The sequence below is a fragment of the Mustela erminea genome, chromosome 12, assembly GCF_009829155.1.
Source record: "Mustela erminea isolate mMusErm1 chromosome 12, mMusErm1.Pri, whole genome shotgun sequence".
Taxonomy (NCBI): Eukaryota; Metazoa; Chordata; class Mammalia; order Carnivora; family Mustelidae; genus Mustela; species Mustela erminea.
Genome location: NC_045625.1, coordinates 88,017,817 through 88,043,376, shown reverse-complemented (window position 1 = coordinate 88,043,376; position 25,560 = coordinate 88,017,817). Strand labels below are relative to the sequence as shown.

General features: G+C 34.2%; 1 protein-coding gene across 2 annotated transcripts in view; it reads right to left on the bottom strand.

Annotated features, from left to right (window-relative positions):
- The window catches only part of JAK2 (Janus kinase 2), a 133,418-nt gene that overhangs the window by 19,300 nt on the left and 88,558 nt on the right, over positions 1-25,560 (bottom strand). For both annotated transcript variants that reach the window (XR_004277243.1, XM_032306347.1), the window contains exons 8-18: positions 18,374-18,531; positions 16,326-16,437; positions 13,805-13,991; positions 12,979-13,106; positions 10,803-10,937; positions 9,449-9,536; positions 5,671-5,798; positions 4,792-4,930; positions 2,693-2,844; positions 2,396-2,546; positions 1,190-1,326 (exon numbers count right to left, since the gene is read on the bottom strand). Coding sequence is in view for 1 of the 2 variants with exons in the window: in XM_032306347.1 (XP_032162238.1) it covers positions 1,190-1,326; positions 2,396-2,546; positions 2,693-2,844; positions 4,792-4,930; positions 5,671-5,798; positions 9,449-9,536; positions 10,803-10,937; positions 12,979-13,106; positions 13,805-13,991; positions 16,326-16,437; positions 18,374-18,531 (1,515 nt within the window). In the remaining variant the exon portion in view is untranslated. The remainder of the gene's footprint in view (positions 1-1,189; positions 1,327-2,395; positions 2,547-2,692; positions 2,845-4,791; positions 4,931-5,670; positions 5,799-9,448; positions 9,537-10,802; positions 10,938-12,978; positions 13,107-13,804; positions 13,992-16,325; positions 16,438-18,373; positions 18,532-25,560) is intronic.

Here is a 25,560-nt window from a genome sequence, read left to right as displayed (position 1 = left end):
GTGGGCTGAATTTATTGCCTCATTTATAATGAACAGAATATGGCAAAAGTGGTGAGATACTACTCCTGAGATTAGATTATAAAAAAAACCATGGCTCCCACCATGGTGTCTGCTCTCAGCTGCCATGCTGTGAGGCAGCCCTGCAGAAAGGCCCCCGTAGGTAAGATGGGAAGCAGATATTTGGAGGCCTGGCCATAGCCATGTGAGTGGAAGTAAATCTTCCCCAAGTCAAGTCCTCAGATGAGATGGCAAAGCCTGGAAGACAACTTGACTGCAGTCTTGCGAGAGACCCTGAGCCAAAACCACCCAGCTAAACTGCTCCCAAATTTCTAATTCCTAAACTAGGTGACAAGAAATGTTTGGTTTTGGCTGTTAAGTTTTAGGGTGATATGTTACATAGAAATAGATAACTAATATACCCCAAATGCCTGGATTTTCTCTTTCCAGTTTGTAAGTCACAACAAGATACAGAAGTCTATACTAACAAGCTTAGGAGAAGAAAGAAAGCTTACCACTTTAACTGGACTTGTTAAGAACTAAGCTTTTCCTGGTCTTACTTAAAATACATAGGCTAGGCATGACTGTGTGAATTTTAGCAGATAGAGACTCTGTCTTGTTAACAAACACAGTCCAGTCAACATCTAGACTCTGGACAATGAGAGTAATTATTTCACCCTGAGATGACTAAAAAAGGAGACTGGTAGAAAAGTTTAATGATCCCTTTCTTTATTGTGTAACTAAAGCACCTCTACCATGAAAGAGTCCCATAATCAAATCAATAGGAGAAATACTGCATAATTATTATCCATTTACAGATGTCCAATGCACATTACATGTTAAAGATTCCAAAAGGTTTGTCAGTAAAAAGAGCTATTTATTTAACACAGCATTTCTCTAACAACTGAAGACTAAACCTTTTTTCTTATAAACACTCCCTAAATTTTGTGTAAAGTGAATCTTAGAGAATCTCTAAAGACTTTTTCTTTCCTTTCCTTTCTTTTTTTTTAAATAGGCTCCATGCTGGGCTGCAGTACAGGACTTAAACTACTGACCCTGAGATCAAGATCTGAGCTGAGATCAAGGGTTGGATACTTAACCGATTGAGCCACCCAAGTGTCCCTAAAGCCTTTATTTTCTAAATAAAATGTTCTAGGATTATATGCTATTTAAAAAGCTTCTGACATCTTACCTTGCCAAGTTGCTGTAGAAATTTCAAGTGTCTCTCTTCAAATTGTGTAGGGTCTCGGTCTTCAAAAGCACCAGAAAACCCCAGGGCACCTATTCTCATATTTGGTAACATGTCATTTTCTGTTAGTAGTTCATAATCTGGAGAAATAAAGTATATTGCTACCATAAGCTGGCAAATCACATTTTTTGAGTTAAAATGATATATATTCAAACTAACCAAAATAATCAGAATGAGTCAGAAATACTACATACAAATTGACAGAGGACAACTCTAATAGTTTAAGCTATATTAATGACAGTCTTTTTTTATTACCCATAACCTAACAGGCTTTTAAAAAAGACTTTTGCAAAGGATAAATAATTTCCAACATGGGCAGTTTTGGTATTTATGATATTATTTTGACATTTTTTTTTTAAAGATTTTATTTATTTATTGGACAGAGAGAAATTACAAGTACACTGAGAGGCAGGCAGAGAGAGAGAGAGAAGGAAGCAGGCTCCCTGCTGAGCAGAGAGCCCGACGCGGGACTCGATCCCAGGACCCTGAGATCATGACCTGAGCCGAAGGCAGCGGCTTAACCCTCTGAGCCACCCAGGCGCCCCTTATTTTGACATTTTTGATGAGAATGGCAAGTAGTATTGGAATAGGAAATACCTATGGGTCAGACATATAAATTTTATATTTACATTTTATAATGTATAATGTTTATAATGTACATTCAGCTATGTATTTTACAGGACTGAATAAACAAAAACAAACCTACTTCATGTTTAGAAAACCACTCAATTATAAAATATACGAACAGTTTAAAAATTGATTTTAAAGTCAAATAAGCCAAACAGACTTCTAGAGTACAGTATTTATTAATTGGTAATTAATTAATTAATTAATTAACTAAAACAGGATTTTTAAAGAACTCTCCATTAAAAATGGAGAGACTGTTTAACCAAGAGGAGTAGAATATGTATAAAATAGGAAAAGTCATACAAATATAAGAAACTAAGAAGATCTAAAAGACACTATGCTTTACACCTGAAACTAATAGAACACTGTATGTTAACTAACTGAAATTAAAATAAAAACTTAAAGAAAAAAGACATCAAGGAACTTCCTGCAAGAGATTACAAAATTAGTAAAGATTTGTTAAATACAATAAAGATAGAAAGATAGCTGGAATTTCAGTAACACTATTTCATCAATACGTACCTGGAGTAAACAAACTATTAAGATCTCGTATGATGGCTCTGAAAGAAGGTCTAAAATCTGGTTCATAATCCATACAATTATTAATAAGATTTGCTAATTCTGTCCACTTTGGTGCAGGAAGCTGGTGCCTATCTTCGTAAAACTGTAGCTTCTATAATTAAAGAACCAGATAAGAATAAATTGTAGAATGTGATATCAAGCTTCTTCTTTAATGACAGGCTAGAAAGATACCAAGTCATGTGAATGAAAATCAAGGATCACAGAGTAATTCCAATGTCACAGTCAATAAAAACTTACTCTTTGAGAATCCAAAGCACTCAGAGGTTTATCTCCTCCACTGCAGATTTCCCACAAAGTGGTACCAAAACTCCATTTGTCTGTTGCCAAATTTAGATTTTTAGGATTTTCAATGCATTCAGGTGGTACCCATGGTATTCTCTCCTGAAGAACTTTTAAATGATAGGAACAAAGTATGGTAAAATAGTTCCCACAAGTAAACAATTCTTTTATATGCAGATAATTTTCAAACTCATTTGAATAATCAGGTCTTTTTTGTTTGGGGTTGTGTGTTGTGTGCCTCATACAAGCAGGTGTACACACTTAGGAGCTGGAAGGGACCTTGGAGAGCATTGAATTTAATATCTCAGATTAAACAATGATAAAACTGAGACCCATAAAGACTAAATAATTTTCCCAAAGACACAAAATTTGTTAGTAGCATGGGGAGAATTAGAATCTTACACAACAAATCCTGGATCCAACTAAACTTTTTTCTATTAAGTCACCATGTCTCAACTCATGTCCACGTCTCAACTCGTATCCTACTCTCTCTACCCCAAATTTTTTCCATAAAATTGTCCTAAACTGCCTTTGGATTTTTTTTTTTTAATTTCTTTACAATGCCTAAGTAGTAAAGGTAATGCTAACATCATTCTGAGCTGTCCTAATGACTAAACAGCAGTGGCAATTCTAACTTGTACATGAGAAAAGAAGGACCAACAGACAGATGAATGACTGAATTATACCAAGATATTATGAATACAGAACTGACATAGGTAGTTTCTACTAAGATCAAGGAATTTCCCCGTAAAGTTGCTAGTCTTTGACCCCATCAGAAAAACGCTATTCAAGGAAGGAGGGAGCAATTTTAAATTCACCTTCTGGTAGTCTGGCATGGATGCATAGATAAAGCAAATAAAATAATATACAAGAATGAAGGATAATCTGTTGTATGTTTTCATATATTTTGCCAAAGCAATATGAATATCTTTGCTGTATAATTAAGAGATTAAAGAGTACATGTTCCTTTCTCTTTAACCATATGAATAAATTTTCTCTTTCTTCATTTTCACTCCAAAGAGTAAAATTTTCCTGAATGTATGTTTTAAGATCTTATAACATCTTCTGCTGTATTATCTGTCTTCACCATCAGATAAGCTATCAAGTTTCAATACTGTTGGTTCAATAGGATACATCAATGCACAGAAGTTTATCAATTTAGAGTCCATGTCTAGAACATGCAATTAGAGAAATTAACTAAGATGATGAGATATAATTATACCATTATTAGTACCAAAAAAACTTTCAACTATGTGACTGAAATTTTTACTTTAATAGTGTTAAATAGAAGGCTAACAAACCCAAAAGAAAGATGTTTTCTAAGTTTTTAGAAGTCAGAATTAGCTGGATAATTAAATAAGACCTCAAAGTAGATAATATATCTTCTCAAATTTTTACTTAGTGACTGAAGAAAGAAAAATTTACATAATTTACTTGTGGCTCAACGAATGTATTAGAAAACATCACATTAAAAAACAGATAAAGGGCGCCTGGGTGGCTCAGTGGGTTAGGTCGCTGCCTTTGGCTCAGGTCATGATCTCAGGGTCCTGGGATCGAGTCCCGCATCGGGCTCTCTGCTCCGCAGGGAGCCTGCTTCCCTCTCTCTCTCTCTCTGCCTGCCTCTCCATCTACTTGTGATTTCTCTCTGTCAAATAAATAGATAAAATCTTTAAAAAAAAAAAATTAAAAAAATAAAAAAATAAAAAACAGATAAAATCTGAACTTCCATTCAAGTAGGGATTAAAACTGTTTTTAAAAATCATCTTGCAGTCCATAATAACATGCTTATAAGAAAGAAGAAATGGAGAGAGACTAGAATGTAACTATAACTTAATTTGGATTGCTAAAAATGGTGGTTAAGTTTTCTGATTAATCAAGAACATGTCAATAACAGAGCTTGAGAAAAAAATCAACAATATGCTTTTTATACTACTCTCCAAGTAAAGATGTGGGATCACTAGTGTTGTACACTTGAAACTAATGTAACGTTGTGGGTCAACCACATTCAAATTTAAAAAAATTAAAAAGAAGTTAAATGCATTTCCTGTAGAACTTACTGTCCTTTGGCAAAACTGTAATACTAATGCCAGGATCACTAAGTTTGATGAAAGGAGGGTTTCCTGTCTTCCTGTCTTCTTCTCTGATAAGCAGAATATTTTTGGCACACACATTCCCATGAACAAGTGCTTTTTCTTCCTATTAAAGTTAAATGCACAGACATTCAAATATCAATCTACAAATACTTGAAAACTTGTCCCAACATGGATTCAAAGAAAAAAATAGGACAGTATTAACTAGTAAACATTTCTTTGGAAGCATGCTTTGAAATAAAGGTTTATGGCAGTGCTGTGCTTTCTGTTTTACTTTTCAAATGACACAACAATCTACACCCATAATGAAAAGAATATATTAAAACTACTCAGTGCCACTTCACATTCTAAACCTGAGATTTTAAACAGTATGTCTTTCTAAAAAGTAAGTAAATATTGTTTCTGTTCAGCGGCCAGACACAGGTGCACTCTGAGGAGTCTGACCACCGTTCTGCTTCTATGGCAGCACCGCTTTCTCACTGGATATAATGTCCAATTGCCCACAAATACCCTAAGAAGGCATTTTCTGCGGGGATTTTCTGCTATCCATAACTAGCACAACAAGTTTCTGCATATTTTTGCATATTTTTCTGCATATTTTAAATTCTCTAAACCCAAGTGACACAAATTGTTCATCAGCAATGTTAAGAGATTGATAAAATGACAACACTCTTCCAAAAACATGATTTTATATAAATAAATATATGCTTAAAATAATCTCTTATCTATTTTCAGTGACTCAGCATTTATTTAATATATTTCTTGGTCCTGAGTCAAGAACCTTTGTACATTGCTTCATAAGACAGAACAGTAAGTTTTTGATAGACTATTATACTTATTACTTACTAGAAAATGCATGGCCCATGCCAACTGTTTAGCCACTTCAAGTTTCCATAATATATTTATAGAATTTTTATTCTTTTTCAGATATGTATCTAATGATCCAAATTTTACAAACTCTTGAACCAGAATATCTGCATTAAAATATAAAAATAAAAGGCTCAAGTACACTTACATAAAAACATATATAATTTTTAAATTTATAAATATATGATTATATGTGGGTATTACAGGTAAAGAGATTAAATTATGCAAAATTCATTAAAGTAAAGAAAGCTTAACAACTATACACCATTGTATTTTGGGGTTTAGTTTATTCACAACAGCAAGATGGCAAAATCTAAACAATTACATATATTATATAATTATCTATAACATATAATATATATTATATACTGTCATTATTATGTTACTATATATTTTTATATTTACATATATATTACTCCAGCATACCTCTATGTAGTAGTACTAAGTTATAGCTGCTTTTTTTTAAACAAATGAAAATTTCTCACCAAGTTAACTTCTCTTCCATGAAACTACAGTAGTGTCCCCTGCTTATCCGTGGATTTGCTCTCCACGGTTTCAGCTACTAGTAGTCAACAGGTTCAGAAGTAGATGATCGTCTTTCCAACTTACCGTCAGAAGGTAATAGCCTAATGCTGTGTCACACTGCCCACCCATGACCTTCACCTCACTGCATCTCAGCACACAGGCATTTTATCGTCTCACATCATTACAAGACCAAGAAGTGTGAGTATAGTACAAATACGATATTTTGAAAGAGAGAAATCACATCAACTTTTATTACAGTAGACTGCTATAACTGTTCTATTTTATTATTACTTATTGTTGTCATCTCTTAATTGTGCCTAATGTATAAACTCAGCTTTATCACAGGTATGTATGTATAGGAAAATACTTAGTGTTTATAAGGTTGGGTACTATCTTCAGTTTCAGGCATCCATTGGGGGTCTTAGAACAATATGCTGCAGGGCGCCTGCGTGGCTCAGTGGGTTAATGCCTCTGCCTTCGGCTCAAGTCATGATCCCGGGGTCCTGGGATCGAGCCCCACATCGGGCTCTCTGCTCAGCAGGTAGCCTGCTTCCCTTCCTCTCTCTCTGCCTGCCTCTCTGCCTACTTGTGATCTCTATCAAATAAATAAATAAATAAAATCTTTAAAAAAAAACAAAGAGGACTACTGTATTTAGACATCAAAACTTCCTGAGATTCTTCTACACATAAAAATTTACAACAATGTCTATTTTTGCAGGCATTAAGGAGAATTTGAGTTTGAACTCTATTCATCCTTTTAATTTATGCTGCCAAAGAGCAAAAATTAGTTTTGTACTGCTTTATCTTTAGAAGTGTATTTTAAATATACTATTAAGATATATTTTGCTTCTAAAAAGTCCTCACTGCCTTTTAAAACAGATAAAAATCCCCAGCCCTGTTAGTACTGACCAAGTTTCTTAAAGCCAACACTGTTTCTACATTAAGACATGTTATTTAATAATTAAACTGGGTGTAGGGTTTATTTATAGTCATCTAGTACTAATTTGTAATGCAATAAGCTCAGGTTCTCAATTTCAAATCTAAATTTATTGAGATTATTTTACTGTTTCTAATGCTTAATAAACAGTAAGTTATATAAATGAGAAAAAAAGATTCGGGTTTTTTAATTATAAAAATGGAAATTAAAATAATAAAATTAAAATTAAAATTAAATTAAAAAATTAAAAAAAAATTCAAGCAAAAAATTCAACCACGGCATCACAATATATATATCTTTAAAGAAATTCTGACAGACTTTCACATTGTAATCCATGTTAATTCGTGGCCCAGTAAGTTAAGTGCCTATACTTCACCATGCCTATGTTTCACATTTGTTTTTTTGTTTGTTTGTTTTTTAATTAATTTATTTTTTTATTTCCAGTGTTCTAGAATTCATTGTTTATGTACCACACCCAGTGCTCCATGCAATACGTGTCCTCCATAATACCCACCACCAGGCTCACATTTGTTTTAAAATGAATGATCTTGGGGCACCTGGGTGGCTCAGTCATTTAAGCATCTGCTTTGGGCTCCGGTCATGACCCTAGAGTCAAAGGATCAAGTTCTGCACCAGGCTCCCCGCCCAGCGGGGAGTCTGCTTCTCATTCTCCCTTTGCCCCTCACCCTGCTTATATGTTCTTTCTATCATATAAATAGATAAAATCTTTTTAAAAAAATGAACTAAAGTGCATGATCTTGGGGCATAGGGTGGCTCAGCTGGTCAAGCCTCTGACTGGATTTTAGCTCAGGTCATGACCTCAGAGTTGTATGATCGAGCCCTGTGTTGAGCCCAGAGTTAGGCTCTGTGCTAGGCGTGGAGCCTGTCTGGGATTGTCTGCCCCCTCTCCCTTGGCCCCTCCTTCCCCCAGATAAAAATAAAAATAAAAATAAAAATAAAAAGCATGATCTTACCTCAAATTTTGATTTTCCTTGGTCTAATATTAAAATCACTTAGTTCTCACTTGGTGTGTAAGAACTTTGTTGTTAATGACAAAAGTTAGTAACTTTGGACCTCGTTGGGTAACTAAAACAAATTTAATGAATGCTTTGCTGGGCCAAGGTTAATTTAGAGAACAATCCATAAACTAATAATTAAGAACTGACCACAGGTAAATTTATGGCAAGTGTCAAAAAAAGAAAGAAAAGAAAAAAAACAATAAATATCTAAGAGTTACAATGAACAAAAGCTTAATAAAACTTTTTTATGTGGCATTTAAGATCTATTTTACAGATACAACTGATTGTTGTAAGTCTCATTATTTTATGTATCATAAAAGAAAAACATAATTGAATTATGACATGCCATCGACTATATCACACTTCGCAATTTCAGGTATTTTTAAATGTGAAAAAAGTACATCACAGAATCAATAAAATAAACCTAAAAGCAAGCATAAGAACTGGAATTACTTGCTCTGAAACACTGTTTTCAAACTTTAAAAAAATTTTTATTTTTTCTTCCCTTAAATGGAAAATTATGAGAAATATCAATCAATAAAAAAGATAAATACAGAACTACTCTAGCTGGGAATAAGTGAGTAGAAGTCTCCATGACTGTAGTTAATTTACTTTCACTTCATCAACCCCGAGATAACTGAAATATCTCCACAGAACAGATTTGAAAATCACTGCCTTTGAAATGATTATCAGTTTTCAAAGATATATGAAAAAATATTGCATAAGTATGGATGCATATTTAATCTACAATATGAAGGAAAATGGAGAATTACATACACAATTTTCTAAATATAAAGTTCATGAGTTTTTACGAACAGTCTAAATTTAGACCTAGAATATACTGAATATCCAGTCATTTTAGTCAGTTCCATTAAAAATTCAGTCTATCGTTTATTTTTATGTCTTTTTCAATAATTCCAAAGAAACTTGTACTGAAATAGCCAGTTATTCCAGTGATACCGAACCAGCCAAAATTCGTATTGCTATGGTTACCACGAAAGGTTGTAAGACATTTGTTTACTCTAACACTCTACTATTTGGGCATTTTAACATAAGGTATGTTAACTGTCTACTGCATTTTAATTTCATTAAATGGTTTCCTTTTTTAGAAGACATAACTGAACAGTTTTTTATTTCAACAATATTTAACTCTTCTTAAATTATGGTTTATAGTGATACTTAGTTATGATCCTGAAATTAAATTTTCTCTATAAACAAAAATAGATGCTCTGAGAAGGCATAACATTACCATAAGGAAGTCTGTAGTTTTACTTACTCTCCTCCCCACAGACACACACTCCATAATTTAAAACTAGATGCTTGTGAGAAAGCTGGCTCATCATGCTTGCTGCTTCAAAGAAAGACTAAGGAAAAGAAAAACATACAAAAATGCAAAAGAATTACTTTGTCTATAAATGTTCAAAGGTCAGAAAGATACTGTCTGCTGTATGAGAAATGCACTCTCTCCTATTCCCAGCAGGACTACAGATAAGGCTGTGTTGGTTCCCTTATATCAATCCCGATGCTAGAGTTCATTCTGAGAAAATCCCTGAGTAAGCCTGGAATAAGAAACAGCAAACAGAGAGCGTGCAATAGTGGCACAGGGCCACATAAATGCTGCGAGATCAACAGCCTTGGACCCTCAGCACCTGGGAGAGAGCACAGAGGCAGACACCAGAGACAGTGATAAGGGACTCAAGTAAATGGATGAGAGCTTCAAATAACTCCCCAAGGGATTAAGAATGTTCTCTGTGCAGATAAACTATGACAATTAAGTCAGGAGATCAGCATGGTATGACTATCACTCTAACTCAACCAACCTTTGACTAGAACTTCTGGGACAGTTGAGGAAGATCGAAATCACCAACACTGTGGTATTCTGGATTAGAAAAACACTCACTCACATGTTTCATGTCACCTTCCACTAATATCATTTAAGACATTTTAAGTGTCTTAAGTGTTTGTATGTCATGTTTTTGATGCCCTGCTATTTTAAGGATCCTAGCAACTAACGACTGGCTTGCTGCTGGCTAGCATCTCTAGATGATGTCCAGAGCCATCAATATTTCATCTAGAGTGTCCCTTAGTACAGTGCCTGTCAAAATTTTTAAAAAATAAGCTGTGAAGGAAAACTATGGGACCCATAAAACATTGGAGAGCCGAGTTTGAAAGCTCCTGCCTTAATACATTGCAGAGATGTACTAATACCCATAATACAATGTTAAGAGTAATTAATTTGGAAATAAGTTATTATCAAAAAAATTCTAGGGAAGCCTTGGTGGCTCAGTCAGTTAAGCTTCTTTCTTCGGCTCAGGTCATGATCCCAGGGTCCTGGGATTGAGCCTCACATCGCATGGGGCTCCCTGCTCAGTGGGGAGCCTGCTTCTCCCTCTGCCTGCTGCTCCCCCACTTGTGCTCACTCACTCTCTGACAAATAAATATAATCTTTAAAAAAAATTCTATAATTTCCTATAGCCTCCCCCAGAAAGCATCCTCAGAAAGGTCCTTAAAATAATATAATTTCAAAAATTACACTTTTGAAGAGATCCATGCATGAATGTGTTCTGTCAATATGAGAGCGTACGTTTAAATATCAGAAACTACACAAGCTACACAAAGAGTATACACACCTCGGAATAGTTTCTGTGAGCTTTATCCAGAACTTTTAAAAGAACTTCTGTTTCATGTAGTTGACCATAATCTCCTACTTCTCTCCTTATACCTTTAAAAATTTTTGTAAAAGTGCCTTGGCCAAGGCTTTCATTCTTCAAAAGAAAAAAGGGGGCCAAAAAAGAATGAAGTAAGATATAGGAATTAGGAAACATGTTTAATGACAAGAGTTTTTAAAAATCCGTGAGCAAATACTAATTGTATTCTGTAATAAAAGACAGAACAGGAGGATTAATGAATAAAGTACATTTTGTTTCTACAATGTTCTTAAACCCCCTGAAATTAGCTATAATTATCACTTTATTTTCACAGTGTCAGTGTTTACCTACACTTACTTACATACGAATATTTCTGTCTGCCTCTCGTAACAGAGAAGGCAGTACAGTATGGTCTATGGAGGCAGAAGGTGGATTGTTCCTCATCACCACTTCCTAGCTGTGTGACCTCGGACAGGCTAATGTATCTCTGGGCTGCAGCTATCCCGGTCTCCTCCTCTGAGGAATGGGAAGAATCGTTTTTCCATAGTGTTATTATGAACAATAAATGAATGAACACATGAAAGCACTGAGTACAGTCCATGACATATAGTAAATGCTTGATAAGGGTTGGTCATTACTACTATTACTAGAACTTCTTGCATGTCCTTACAAAACTATTGTTGAAAGCCTGAGCGCTAAAGTAGGGCTGCCCCTGTTCAAACTGAAGCTCTACTGTTACTAGTTTTGTGACATTAAGTCATGTAGCAACTCTTTGTTTGCTGTCACACACATGGGGATCCCTATCTTTATAATTCTGTGTAATTCTATCTACTGTTTCTTTATGGGACTCAGACATCAGTTGGTCTTTCTCATTTTCCCTCTCCTTGTCCCTGAAGCTCTCTTTCATAATTTCCATTTCTTCCTCCCTATCTGCTGTTAACTGAATAATTTTCAGGTCTATTTTGTAATTCACTAATTCTCCCTTCAATCATGAGTAATCTGTTTTCTAACTTGTCTGTTTTGTTTTAATGTCAATGAGCGTATTTTTTCATTTCTATACTTTTCTTTCTCCAAATAATTCTGGTTTTTTTGATAATGTCTTAATTCTTTTCCATGTTTTTAACTCCATTTGTTTCTTTAAACATGTACATGTATTTTATTATATCAATCTGAAAAGTCTGTTATATGAAGTTCTTGGAGGTCTAACTTTGATGTTTGTTGGTCTGCTGACTCTTGCTTAATCCTGAGTTATTTCCGTGTATGTTTTAAAATTTTTGACTGAACACTCATGTTTAGAGTAGTTTATTTGAGGGGATCCTGGATGGCAAAGGTCAAGAGTAAGTTCATTCAAAAAGATTTTGTATTTGCTTCTTCCAAGCATCACAGGGTACTACTAGGAGAATACTTCCTTTTATTTTAATTTATCGGCTTAGGGTTTCTCAGATTATGCAGATGGTATAAAGAAATCTAAATTGAAAAGCTTATGGATACAAATTCTCAGAAGATACTTTTTTCCTAAGAGCCCAACTAAAACACACAACACTCCTCTTTTCTTTTTCTAGTGGGTGAATTTTTCATAATCCATGAGAATGTATTTACTTGACGGTCCTGGCTTTATTCAGAGATGGTCTCACTTTTAACTCCTGGTCTTATGTAGGTCTTAAGGCTTGGCGCTTCTTTGTGTTGCTTTTAGATCTTAATTCCCTTGATTAGTGAAACTAATCCCCACCCCCTAACATGTTCCGCAGCCCAAACATCAGCTCTAAGTACACTCTGTCTTCAGTTCCTTAACTATTTTTAATCCCTTGCATTTCCCTTACTTTCTTGAGAACTTGAGAATTAAGACACAGGTCTTTTGTAGATGAAGCTTTTTAATTTTTAAATTAAGATTCACAAAGGAATATTTTTAAATTCTTAAAAAGAGAATCAAATTCCTTTCTTAAAATAATTAGTTTAGCTAATTTCTAACTCAAGTTTGGTATCACAAGTTTGGTATTGCACAAGAAATAAAAATATTTAAACTGAAATAAATTTTGGAATTTACAGGTTTAACGGAAATAATTCCAAATGTCCCATGAATGTAATGTGGGATAGGAAGTTAAGAAAACAGTTGTTTTAAAAGGACAAAAAAGATAATAATTAGCACCTAATGACTTACAAACATCAAATCTTCATTTCTGATTTTGTGAAACACCATTTGGTTCACATTATTGTGCCTCTGTAATGTTGGTGATGTGGGAACATCAGAAACGCCACTGGTTCTGAAGACTAGAAGGTTTGATTTATCTGTTACCAAAAAAAACAAAAAACAAAAAACAACAACAAAAAAAAACCAGAAGAAAAGAAGCAATGAAAAAAATGTATATAACCAAAATACATTGAGGATATAAGCTGCTCCAAAGAAGAAAATAAAATGTGTTCTATATATAAAAAACACTTAACAGCTTGTTAATGTTCAGAAATTTATTTTAGGAATTTACTCACTGAACTTTGATATATTTTAATGAGTTATTTCAAACTTTCAAAATTGTAATGATTCCCTCAACTAATACAATTTTTCATGAATAATTTAATAATAATTTTTAATAAATCTGTTACTTCAAGGATTTCCAATCTTACTATCTTTATTTTAAAAGCATAGAAATTAAAATTCTAAAAGAGTATGAAGGTTTTACTTAGAAAAACATAGGAGAATCTGGTAGTGAAGTCTTTCACAGTTCAGTAAGTAGGTGATGGATTTTATAGCATGCAGTTACCATTTCTTAAATGCCATTTCAGAATTATAGCATTTCAGGTCATGTCTAGACAACCTAAACCAAACTGAACAATCCTATCTGAGGATGCTCATACGAGACAATGAGACAAAATCTGTTTTTCAAGCAGCTTCTTTTCTATTTCCTTTGAAAGCAATATACTAAAGATGCCTCCTACCATACACACAATCCATGACGAGCATTTTAAAACTAACAAGAAAATTATTTTACCTTTCAACTTTGGGGGACAACATTTAGTAAACTGGAAAATTATACTGTCTGAGCGAACAGTTTCCATCTGGTAGCAATTCAAAAGATCTTTAAGGTTACTGAAGTTCTTCTTGGTCCCACTGAGATTGTATTCTCCATTTTCATTCTTTGTAATCAAACAGTGCTTATATTCAATGGCATTTTCTCGCTATGTAAGTTTAATTATAAAAGAAACAGAAGGCAAAATTACAATGGTCAAAACAGTAATTATTGTGACAAAAATGTTATCACAAAAACAGCCAACAGAGCATTTAGACATTTGAACTCTGAATCTTAATGTAGTACTGGTATAGGGTGATAGGAGTGCCTGGTTCCTCAAAAAGGTATCTGATAATTACATACCCCTACAATAAATGGCTTAATGGTCGATTTTCTCAAAAAGCAAGTAAGAAAGCAATGGTAATTAACAATAATAATACTATCCTTAACGGTTTTTGGTCATTTACAAGATAAAATCTAAAACTATTTTACATCATAAGGCCTTCCATGAGCTGGCTTCTGATGCCATCTCCAACTTCACCATCTACCATTGCCGACATACAACCTATGTTCCAGCTCTACTAAGAGAATTCAAAAGTTTCAAGCAAATGCCATGTTGTTTCATGCCTTGATAAATGTACATGCTATCTCTTTACCTATGAATATACATCCTCTCCTTCTGAGCAGTGGATTTTTAGACATTTCTTAACAGCCAGTTCAAGTATCTTCTTTTCTGTGAGGTCCTCCTTAACGACCCTGACCTCACCTCACAAGCAGAGGTGATTACCCATTCATTGTGCCACTACTGTATCTACACAGCTACCTCTCATATGGCGATTTTATTTTTTTTTTTTTTTAATTTTTATTTATTTGACAGAGAGAGATCACAAGCAGGCAGAGAGGCAGGCAGAGAGAGAGAGAGGAGGAAGCAGGCTCCCTGCCGAGCAGAGAGCCCGATGCGGGACTCGATCCCAGGACCCCGAGATCATGACCTGAGCCAAAGGCAGCGGCTTAACCCACTGAGCCACCCAGGCGCCCTATGGCGATTTTAATATTCTTCAGCTTTTCAATGTCTGTTTTATGTACTATACAATGAACTTCCTCATATATTTTTTGAGTTTCTTACTAGCATATTCAACCTCCATGGGACCATTTATTAAAAAAAAAAAAAAAATAGACAAAATACCTTAAGTCCTCTTTACCCTAAAAGTATTTGCTGGGGTGGGGAACCTGGGTCGCTCAGTCAGTTAAGCGTCTGCCTTCCACTCAGGTTATGATCTCAGGTTCCTGGGATCAAAACCCACACTAGGCCCCCTGCTCAACAGGGAGTCTGCTTCTCCCTTTCATTCTGTCCCTCCCCATGTGCTCACTCTCTCTGTTTCAAACAAATAAATAAATAAAATCTTAAAAAAAAAGCACTTTCTTAATTGTAACCCTTTGTTATTGTCTATATTAAACAATTACAGTGATCAATTTAATACTTTTTAGGTGTATCTTCCTACTTTTTCCAAAAGATATATTTCTTAAAGCAAGATTATATCATACACTCTCTAATATAACAGTCCTCATATTAGGCTAAGCAAATACAGTAAAAATAAAAAAAAAATTTAGAATTGATAATTGAATATAATGGACTGTTATATTAAAAGATGCAATGAAATTAGGATAGATTATTAGTATTATATGATGCTAAACATACTGAGTAACCTACCTTTTGTATTTATGGACAATTAATCTATTCTATATGCTAAATATGAATGCATTTTCTAAAAGTTAAAATAACTGAACAACCAAATCCTCATGCTATACTTTGGAAAAGTAAGATAAATTTTGGAACCTGCTATAAAGTTTCTCAAGATTTATACCAAAAACTATGCTATAAGCGATAGTACCTTCTTAAATATTTTGGGTAATAAACAATCTTAGAAAAGATCCAAAATTATCTGTATTAATAGTGTGGTTTTTTGTAGTATTATCTTTAAAACAAATATAATGTAGAACCTTATTCTGAATACTGGAAAATCACTAGTTAAAAATGCTCTGTTTGTCATTGACCTATTTCACTCTAATCCTATAACCACTATCATTAAAAGCAAAATTTCCTTTTGATGCCTTTAGTCCTATGTGTCTTTGTAAAGATCTCCATTTTTATGAAAAGAGACTTGAAGAGACTTGAAAAAATATGACACACTAGTAACATTCAAACATCAAAAACTAAATTCCAAATATAGACATTAAAAATAACTTTATATTTTTATAAAAAGTCTAGAAATTATATCTTATTTATTGATACAGAATCCCTAAGAGAAACTAAGCATTTTTATGTTAGTTATCATATCCAGAGCTGTAATTCTGAGTATTAAAAAAAAGAAACAATGGTAGATCAACATGAAGGGGTAATTACACAGACTAAATAAAGATGTTACATTTGCCAGAGGAAGAGAATGGAATGGGAAATAAAATTTAAAAAAGAAAAATGTCACCGTTAATGAGAAATACTAACCTCAACAGCAAAAGTCAGAAAATACTTATTAAAATCCTTAGGACTGCATCGAAGTACGTAGAGTCCAGTCTGATTACCTGCTTTCTTCAGTTTACTGATGGCAAAATCCATTCTAAAGGTAAAGAAATAACTTGAATGATAATGTAGCAAGTGCCATGACATTAAGACCAAAATGTCATCTAAGAGATCAAAAGTCAAATCTGAAAGTCTGAGAATTTTAAGTTTCCTCTACTTTATATGTTTATCAGTTATCTTACAAGGAAAAAGGAAAAACACTGAAGCACCAAGCTATTTTGCAATAAGTTCAAACCAATTCAACAGATTTTAAAAACAAATAAAAGGGATTATAAGACACACAAAATCACTAAGAACATTTCATTCACTTGAATTTTCTGCCTTCTAATTAAAAATTTAGTATTATAGAGGGCACGGATTGCATGGAGCATGGGATGTGGTGCAAAAATAATGAATACTGTTATGCTGGAAATAAATAAATAAAAAAAAAAAAAAAAAGAAGCTCAAAAAAAAAAAATTTAGTATTTTAAAAATCATATTTACTCCTTCCATGCAAACAATATATTGTAAAACACTTGCGTCTTTTCTACATAGCAATTTTCTACATAGCAATAAAAATTCATATGCATTATTTTAATATTTAATATAATACCAAAGTATAATAGAAGATCTATTGCAGGTGACAAAAACTACTGATTTTCAAAATGTGCTATATGTTTTGTTGAAGTTGAACATCTTGAAATAAAAGTCAAATGTAATCTATATGAAAGCAAGAAAAATCTGTTTCATTCATCACTGTATTTCTCATACATAAACCAGAGACACATATCAGGTACCCAGTAATGTTCTATAAATAAATTAAAGAACGCTTGAATGGATGGATAAATAACACATGAAAGAATGAATGGTAGGAGTTTTTAAATACTAACCACCTAAGTTATAGAATAATACTTATATAGAACAATAATACTTAAATAGAACTTAGACAGAACAATACTTATTAGGCAGATAAGAGGTAGAAGACAGAATGAAGTCTTAAACATCAGTCAGGATATCTTTTCAAATATTTAATTAAGGGTAGGTTAATGTCAAGACACACAGGCTCACAAACTCAGACTACTTCTGCTTGAGTGTTTCAAGCCCGGTGCCAATCACTAAAGTACCTAGTGGCTGAGAGATAACTAGTACTTGGGCAAAACAAATGTTATGCATGATAGTTGTTGGCTTTATCTGGTATTAAAGTAAAGGTCTATAACTGTGCAGATCCATGTGGTAGCTAATAGCCGCACATTGCTATTTAAATATAGTCATTAAATTTAAAAATTCAGTTCCTCAGGGCACATGGGTGGCTTAGTCAGTTAAGCATCTGACTCTTGACCTCAGCTCAGGTCTTGATCTCAGGTTTGTGAGTTTAAGCCTCACCCAGCAGGGAGCATACTTTAAAAAATTAATAAATAAAAGAAAATAAATTAAAATTCAGTTTCCTCAGTTACACTAGTGGCTACTGCATTATACAGCAGTGAAATGAAACATCTTCATTTGCATCACTGCAGAAAGTACTACCTAGCAGGAGTCTCAGAAAGAGGGACATCATATACATCTTGTGTTCAAAACTTTCAGTAGAGGGAGCTGGATTATCCAAAAATAATAACAATTATCAAATTTTGCATTGTGTTTCCTCTACAGTATTTCAAAATTAATGAAGTATAAATTGGAGGATTTTTAAAAAAAAATTAATACCCAAGAATTACTTAAACACACCAATGCAACAAAAAGTCAGTTATTATTATTATACTTATAATAATTAAGTATTATAGAGTGGCATATAGACCGTAAATGATATCCTAAATAATTCTAATTATTATGTAATCTAATTGCAAACTTTTGTTTAAAAAAAAAAAGAAATTTCAGCCACATAAGATAGTATTTTGGTTCCTCAACTCCTAAACCTACATGTATCATTTCATTATGTAAAATTGTTAGTATCTCATTGACTTTTTAAAAAATTTACTTTTAAACTCAGTATTACTCACAAAATTGGGCCATGACAGTTGCTTTGTATATTTTCAAGAACCATTGGAGGTGCTACTTCTTTACAGAGGTAATGATGTGCATCTGCGGTTAATCTGTAATAGCCATCAATTAATGACACAAAGGACAAAGCTTCTTTTAATGAGCTAAGTTCAATTTCCTAAACAAAGAAAAGAAAAGGAAATAATCAGTACCATTTGGAAAGTCAACTGCATGTTACATATTAAAAATTCACTTCATGGTGCTCACTTCGGCAGCACATATACTAAAAAATTCACTTCATGTTGTTAGATTAATTTCCCAAATTAATTTTCTTCTAAATTGCTCAAATGTCTTTTGTGGCTCCCAAATTACCCAATCTGAATTGTAAGTTCTTGTGTATGATATTTAAGACCCTCTCAAATACGGGCTTATATATTTCCAGTTCACTTTTCACCCATAATTTTACTATATTTCCCATAATCCTATTAGACAAATATGTCAGTCATCTCAATGAGAAATCTATCTAGTCTGATACAAAAGTTGGTACTAATTAGAAATAATGAGCATTTATTTTTATATACCAAGTATACATGGCTAAGGTTAAAACATTCATGACGTAAGTTCAAAGGTATGTAGTCTAAATCAAATCATACATAGGTATCTTATGATTGTATCATACATACGTAAGTGAGCATATAATCAGCCTAAAATGCAACATCTAATGGAAAAACACCTTATTTAATGAAAGAAGCAACTTCTCCTCAAATCAGGAGTAAGACAGAAAGTCCAATACTTAATGCATTGCATAGTACTTAATTAACATAATCAGGCCACAGAAAGAAATATAAGAATAGAAATTGGAAACATGGAGGTAGAACAATCTCAATTTGGAGATTATATGATTGTATACTTGGGAAATACAAAAGAAGACCATTATAAAACTACTACAACACAAAGATTAATTCCTTAAGATAGTAGGATACAAAAAACAGCTTTCACATATGTAAAAAATAGTCAATTAGATTATATAATGAAAAAATAGCCTCATTTATACCAGTACATATACAAAGATAATATCTAATATTAAACTTCACCAAAAAATGGGCAAAATAATTTTTTAAATAATTCAAAACTCTATTGTCAAAATGTAACTTTTTATTTGAATATAGAGATTTACCATGTTATTGGGTAGGAAAATTCAACATCATGAAGTTGTAAAAATCCTCCCTAAATTAATTTTCTAATTTGTCACAATCCCAACAAAAATACCAATAGGTACTGGCAGGAAAAACAAGACAAATATGAGATTCAGAAAACCAGGGATCCACGTAGACAGACAAGATAACTCCCAGGATGATAAGAGTAGGATACCCAAAGATGACAGCTGTGAAGGTCAAAAGAGCTTCCAGTCCAGAGGAGAGAGCAAAACCAGTGATCTCAAAGTGACTTTTCCAGGAAAGAAACATAAGTCATATAATGTTTCACTATGTAAAACGATGTGTTGAGAAGTGAGCTACTTCAGAGTGCTCACTGGAAACAGAAAGAGATACAGAGAAAGGATACATACGAAGGAAAAAAGTTGAAGTAATGATTAATCCCCAGAAAAACAAAAACCTGTGTAAGAATGGAAATGTGTTTACAGAATACTACTACTTGCCTCAGCAATGAACAATATTTAGTCATAATGAGAACACAGAATACAGATTTATCCCAAAAGTGTAATTAATGAGAGAGTGTATGATGTATCAGAACTATAACAGAATTAACACAATTAGGCCATAAAAATAGGTACTAGGGATGCCTGGATGGCTCAGCTGATTAAGGGCCCAACTCTGGATTTTGGCTCAGGTCATGACCTCAAGGTTGTGACACTGAGCCCCATGTCTGGCTCCGCACTGGGCATGGAGCCTGCTTAAGATTTTCTCCCTCTCCCTCTACCCCTCCCCATACCTGCTCAAGCTTTCTCTTTCTCTCTCTCTCTCTCAAAAAAAAAAAAAAAAAGTAAAAATAGGTACTAAAAAAGATACCATAAACAATGTTAAAAGACTGGGGAACTGTAAATCTGTACATCAAAGGATTAATATGCAATATATATATATTGAGAAAAAAAGCTATAGATCAATTAAAAACAAAAGAAAATGAGTCAAAGCATATGAAAAGATAATACACAATAAAGAGACACAGTCGGTCTGTAAACACAGAGAAATTTCTCCAACTCAGGTTCTAATTAAGGAAATGAAATATAACATAGGATAGCAATTTTTGTCCCATCAGTTTGGCAAAATATTTTAAAATTGATAACATCCAAGGGCACTGCAATGAACATGGGGGTACAAAATCTCTTTGAGGTAGTGATTCTGTTTCCTTTGGATATATACCCAGAAGCAGAAGAGCTAAATCGCGATGCTAAATTTCATGAAATGTATTTTACCATATTTTTTTAAAAGAGAGAAAGAAAGACAAAGAAAAATGTCAGAGTAGAGTAAAAGGATGTTTTTTTTAAAAGTGTAACTAATATATAACCCTAGAAAAAGGAAATAATAAGCAAAAATTTATTTCTCATATCTAGCAATAATGTGTTAGAAAAATATATATTAAGAAAAGGTTCTGAATCCTATTAAGTGACAGAAAAAGCATAATATATCATGAATAAAACTCAGGAAGAAACATGATGCATCGATATGAATAAAACCATCAAGTTACTGAAATACATGGACACCCAGATGGCTCCCAGTTTGTTAAGCGTCTGCCTTCGGCTCAGGTCGTGATCCCAGGACCCCCGGATCAAGCCCCGCACTGGGCTCCCTGCTCACGGGGAACCTGTTTCTCCCTCTCCCTCTGCCTGCTGCTCTTTACTTGTGCTCGCTCTCTCTCTCTGTCAAATAAATAAATAAAATCTTAGAGGACAAAAGGTTACTGAAAACACAATACTTGGATACAAAGAGAAATATGATGTATCCCTTAAATAGAAAATGTAATATGGTAAATATACATTCTTCCCAAATTAATCTTTAGAGGGATTCTAACAAAATGTAAATACAATACTTTGAGGAACTTCAGGACTACTCAACAAACAGCACTGTCACAGTGATGGGCTTAAGTTGTCAAATCATGCATTTGGTTTTACACAGATCCTATCACTTAACTAATACTATGAACTTGGAAAGTTACTTAACCTCTCTATGTTGTAGACTTAAAAATATAGCCAAGAGGTCCAAATACCATCCCATAAAGAAGTTCCTTACGTTACTACACCATGTCCTCATAAGTATCAATAAATTCTTCTAGACATACTTACTCTTTTATAAATACCACATTTACAGAATGAAGGCATATCCTGTTTCAGTGCAATTCATTTAGTGCATTTCTCAGATACTGCCCTTTTTAAAAACAAACACATACATTGAAGGTTTGAGGAAACACTGCATCAAAAGCAAGTCTATCAGTGCCACTTTTCCCATAGCATTTGCTCATACATCTTGGAGATGAACAATGAGACTAATGTTTTCATTCCTACTAACATAACATCCATTCAGCAGCCTGTGATCAAGGAGTCATTTTAGTATTCAAGTCTTATTATTTAAGAAATACATTTCTTAAGGCTATTGCTGCCATAGATGGTGATTCCTCTGTATGATCTGAGCCATCAAGTGAAAACCTTCCAGAAAGGAGTCAACATTCCAGATGTCAGTTAGAATATTTGGGATTCAAGGGAAGAGGTCAAAATATCAACATGAAGAGGTATTTGGAAGAAGTTGATTCCAACCTTCACAGATGACTTTGAGGTGTTCAAGACTTCAGGGGAAGAAATAATTGCAGCAGTGGTGGAAATAGCAAAAGAATTAAAAGTGGAGCTGAAAATGTGGGACACATGGGTGGCTCAATCAGCTGAGCCTCTGAGTCGTAATTTCAGCTCAGGTCATGATCTCATGGGTCCTGGAATTGAGCCCCACATCAGGCTCTGTGCTTGGTGAGGAGCCTGCTTGCATTCTCTGCCTCTCTTTCTCCCCTACCCCCGACTGCACATGTGAGCTCTAGTTCTCTTTCTCTCCCCCTCTCTCAAATAAATAAATAAAATCTTTTAAAAAATAAATAAAAAATTTAAATGTGGTTGCAATCTCCTGATATAACTTCAATGGATAAGGAGCTGCTACCTATGGATAAGCAAAGAAAGTGTTTGTTTTTTTTTAAATGGAACCTCCTTGTGGTGAAAATGTGAAGATTATTGAAATAGTAAGAAAGGATTTAGAATATTACCTCAACTTAGTTGAAAGAGCAGCAACTTGGTTTGAGAGGATGGACTCCACAGTTTTGAAAGAAATTCTACTGTGGGTAAAAAGCTATCAAGCAAAAAGACCTCAACGTGAGGCAGGAATCTATCAAAATCCTAGAGGACATCACAGGCAATAACCTCTTCGACGTCGGCCTTAGCAACTTCTTTCAAGATATGTCTCCAAAGGCAAAGGAAACAAAAGCAAAAATGAACTTTTGGGACTTCATCAAGATCAAAAGCTTCTGCACAGCAAAGGAAACAATCAACAAAACAAAGAGGCAACCCATGGAATGGGAGAAGATATTCACAAATGACACTACCGACAAAGGGCTGATATCCAAGATCTATAAAGAACTCCTCATACTCAACATACACAAAACAGATAATCATGTCAAAAAATGGGCAGACGACACGAACAGATACTTCTCCAAAGAAGATATACAAATGGCTGACAGACACATGAGAAAATGTTCATCATCATTATCCATAAGGGAGATTCAAATCAAAACCACATTGGTACCAACTTACACCAGTTAGAATGGCCAAAATTAACAAGACAGTAAACAAGTGTTGGAAAGGATGTGGAGAAAGAGGAACCCTGGCTTAGAACCCTCTTACACTACTGGTGGGAATGCAAGTTAGTGCAGCCACTTTGGAAAACAGTGTGCAGATTCTTTAAAAAATTAAAAATAGAGCTATCCTATGACTCTGCAATTGCACTACTGGGTATTTACCCCAAAGATACAGATGAAGTGAAAAGAAGGGCCATTTGTACCCCCCAATTTTCATAGCAGCAATGGCCACGGTTGCCAAACTGTGGAAAGAACCAAGATGCCCTTCAACAGATGAATGGATAAGGAAGATGTGGTCCATATATACTATGGAGTATTATGTCTCCATCAGAAAGGATGAATACCCAACTTCTGTATCAACATGGATGGGACTGGAAGAGATTATGCTGAGTGAAATAAGTCAAGCAGAGAGAGTCAATTATCATATAGTTTCAATTACTTGTGGAGCATAAGGAATAACATGGAAGACATTGAGAGATGGAGAGGAGAAGTGAGTTGGGGGAAACTGGAGGGGGAGACAAACCATGAGAGACTGTGGACTCTGAGAAACAAACTGAGGGTTTTGGAGGGGAGAGGGTGAGGGGGCTGGATGGTGAGTATTATGGAGGGCACGTATTGTATGGAGCACTGGGTATGGTGCATAAACAATGAATTTGGGACACTGAAAAAAATTAAATTAAATTAAAAAGCTATCAAGCAGCACTACACGCTACAGAGAAATCACTTGTCAATGGAAGAGTCAACTGGGCAAACTTCATTGTTACCTTATTTTAAGTAATTGCCATAGCCTACCCCAACCTTTAGCAAACAGCACCTTGATCAGTTAGCAGCCATTAACACTGAGACAAGATCCTCCATCAGCAAAAATATTATAACTGTCTGAAAGCTCAGATGATGCTCAGCACTTCTTAGCAATAAAGTATTTTTAATTAAGGCATGTACATTTTTTTCAGATTTAATGCTACTGCATACTTAGTAGACTACAGTTTGGTATAGACATAACTTTTATATGCACTAGGAAACCAAAAAAAAAAATTCATTTGACTCACTTTATTGTGGTATTTGTTTTATTGTGGTGGCCCAGAAATGAATCCACCATATCTCCAGGGTATGCTTATAAGTATTTAGGTGTATTTATACAATACACATGTGTAGTTTTGATATTTACAGAATAAATATTTCTTCTCTTAATTCCACATTGTGGTTGAAAGTTATTAATCATCCTTCCACTGATCCATAAAATACAGATCAAGCTCTTTCTAAAGTGGGGCCTAGAGTATTATGCAAGGTGCAGAGGGTAAAAACGCATAGCCCAAAATGACCCTTACATTGAAGAAGCTCATAGCCTAGTAGGTAGTGGTTATACACTATTTACATATTTTTACCTAAGAACAGTTAAGTATGCTGACTAAAGTGAATTACAAGTTAGTTATAATTTTAGTAAATATAACCATAGAATAGAGAGATAGCATACAAATACTGAAGTTAAACGAACAAATAACATTAATGTGACATTTCAGCCAGGAGGTCAAAAAACATCGGAGTTAAAAAGAAAAAAAGAGTCACGTAAGTAACCCAGTTTAAGAGAAGATTATACAGGAATTTACTTCTTCCCTTTCAATTACAGTAAGTGGTATTTCTAATTACATTTATCATGGCAAACACTGTGCAAAGTATAGAATTGTCAAATCATGACGCAGTACATCTGAAACTAAAATCACATTGTATTTGACATTAAAAAAATTTAAAAATATATGGGTTTTCCAGAGCTAATCAAAGAAAGAGAAAAAATTATTCTTTTATTTTTTTGTCTTTTTTTTTCATTTATTTATTTTCAGCATAACAGTATCATTATTTTTTCACCACTCCCAGTGCTCCATGCAATCCGTGCCCTCTATAATACCCACCACCTGGTACCCCGACCTCCCACACCCCCGCCACTTCAAAACCCTCAGATTGTTTTTCAGAGTCCATAGTCTCTCATGATTCACCTCCCCTTCCAATTTACCCCAACCCCCTTCTCTCTAACTCCCCATGTCCTCCATGCTTTTTGTTATGCTCCACAAATAAGTGAAACCATATGATAATTGACTCTCTCTGCTTGACTTATTTCACTCAGCATAATCTCTTCCAGTCCCATCCATGTTGATACAAAAGTTGGGTTATTCGTCCTTTCTGATAGAGGCATAATACTCCATAGTGTATATGGACCACATCTTCCTTATCCATTCATCTGTTGAAGGGCATCTTGGTTCTTTCCACAGTTTGGCGACCGTGGCCATTGCTGCTATAAACATTGGGGTACAGATGGCCCTTCTTTTCACTACATCTGTATCTTTGGGGTAAATACCCAGGAGTGCAA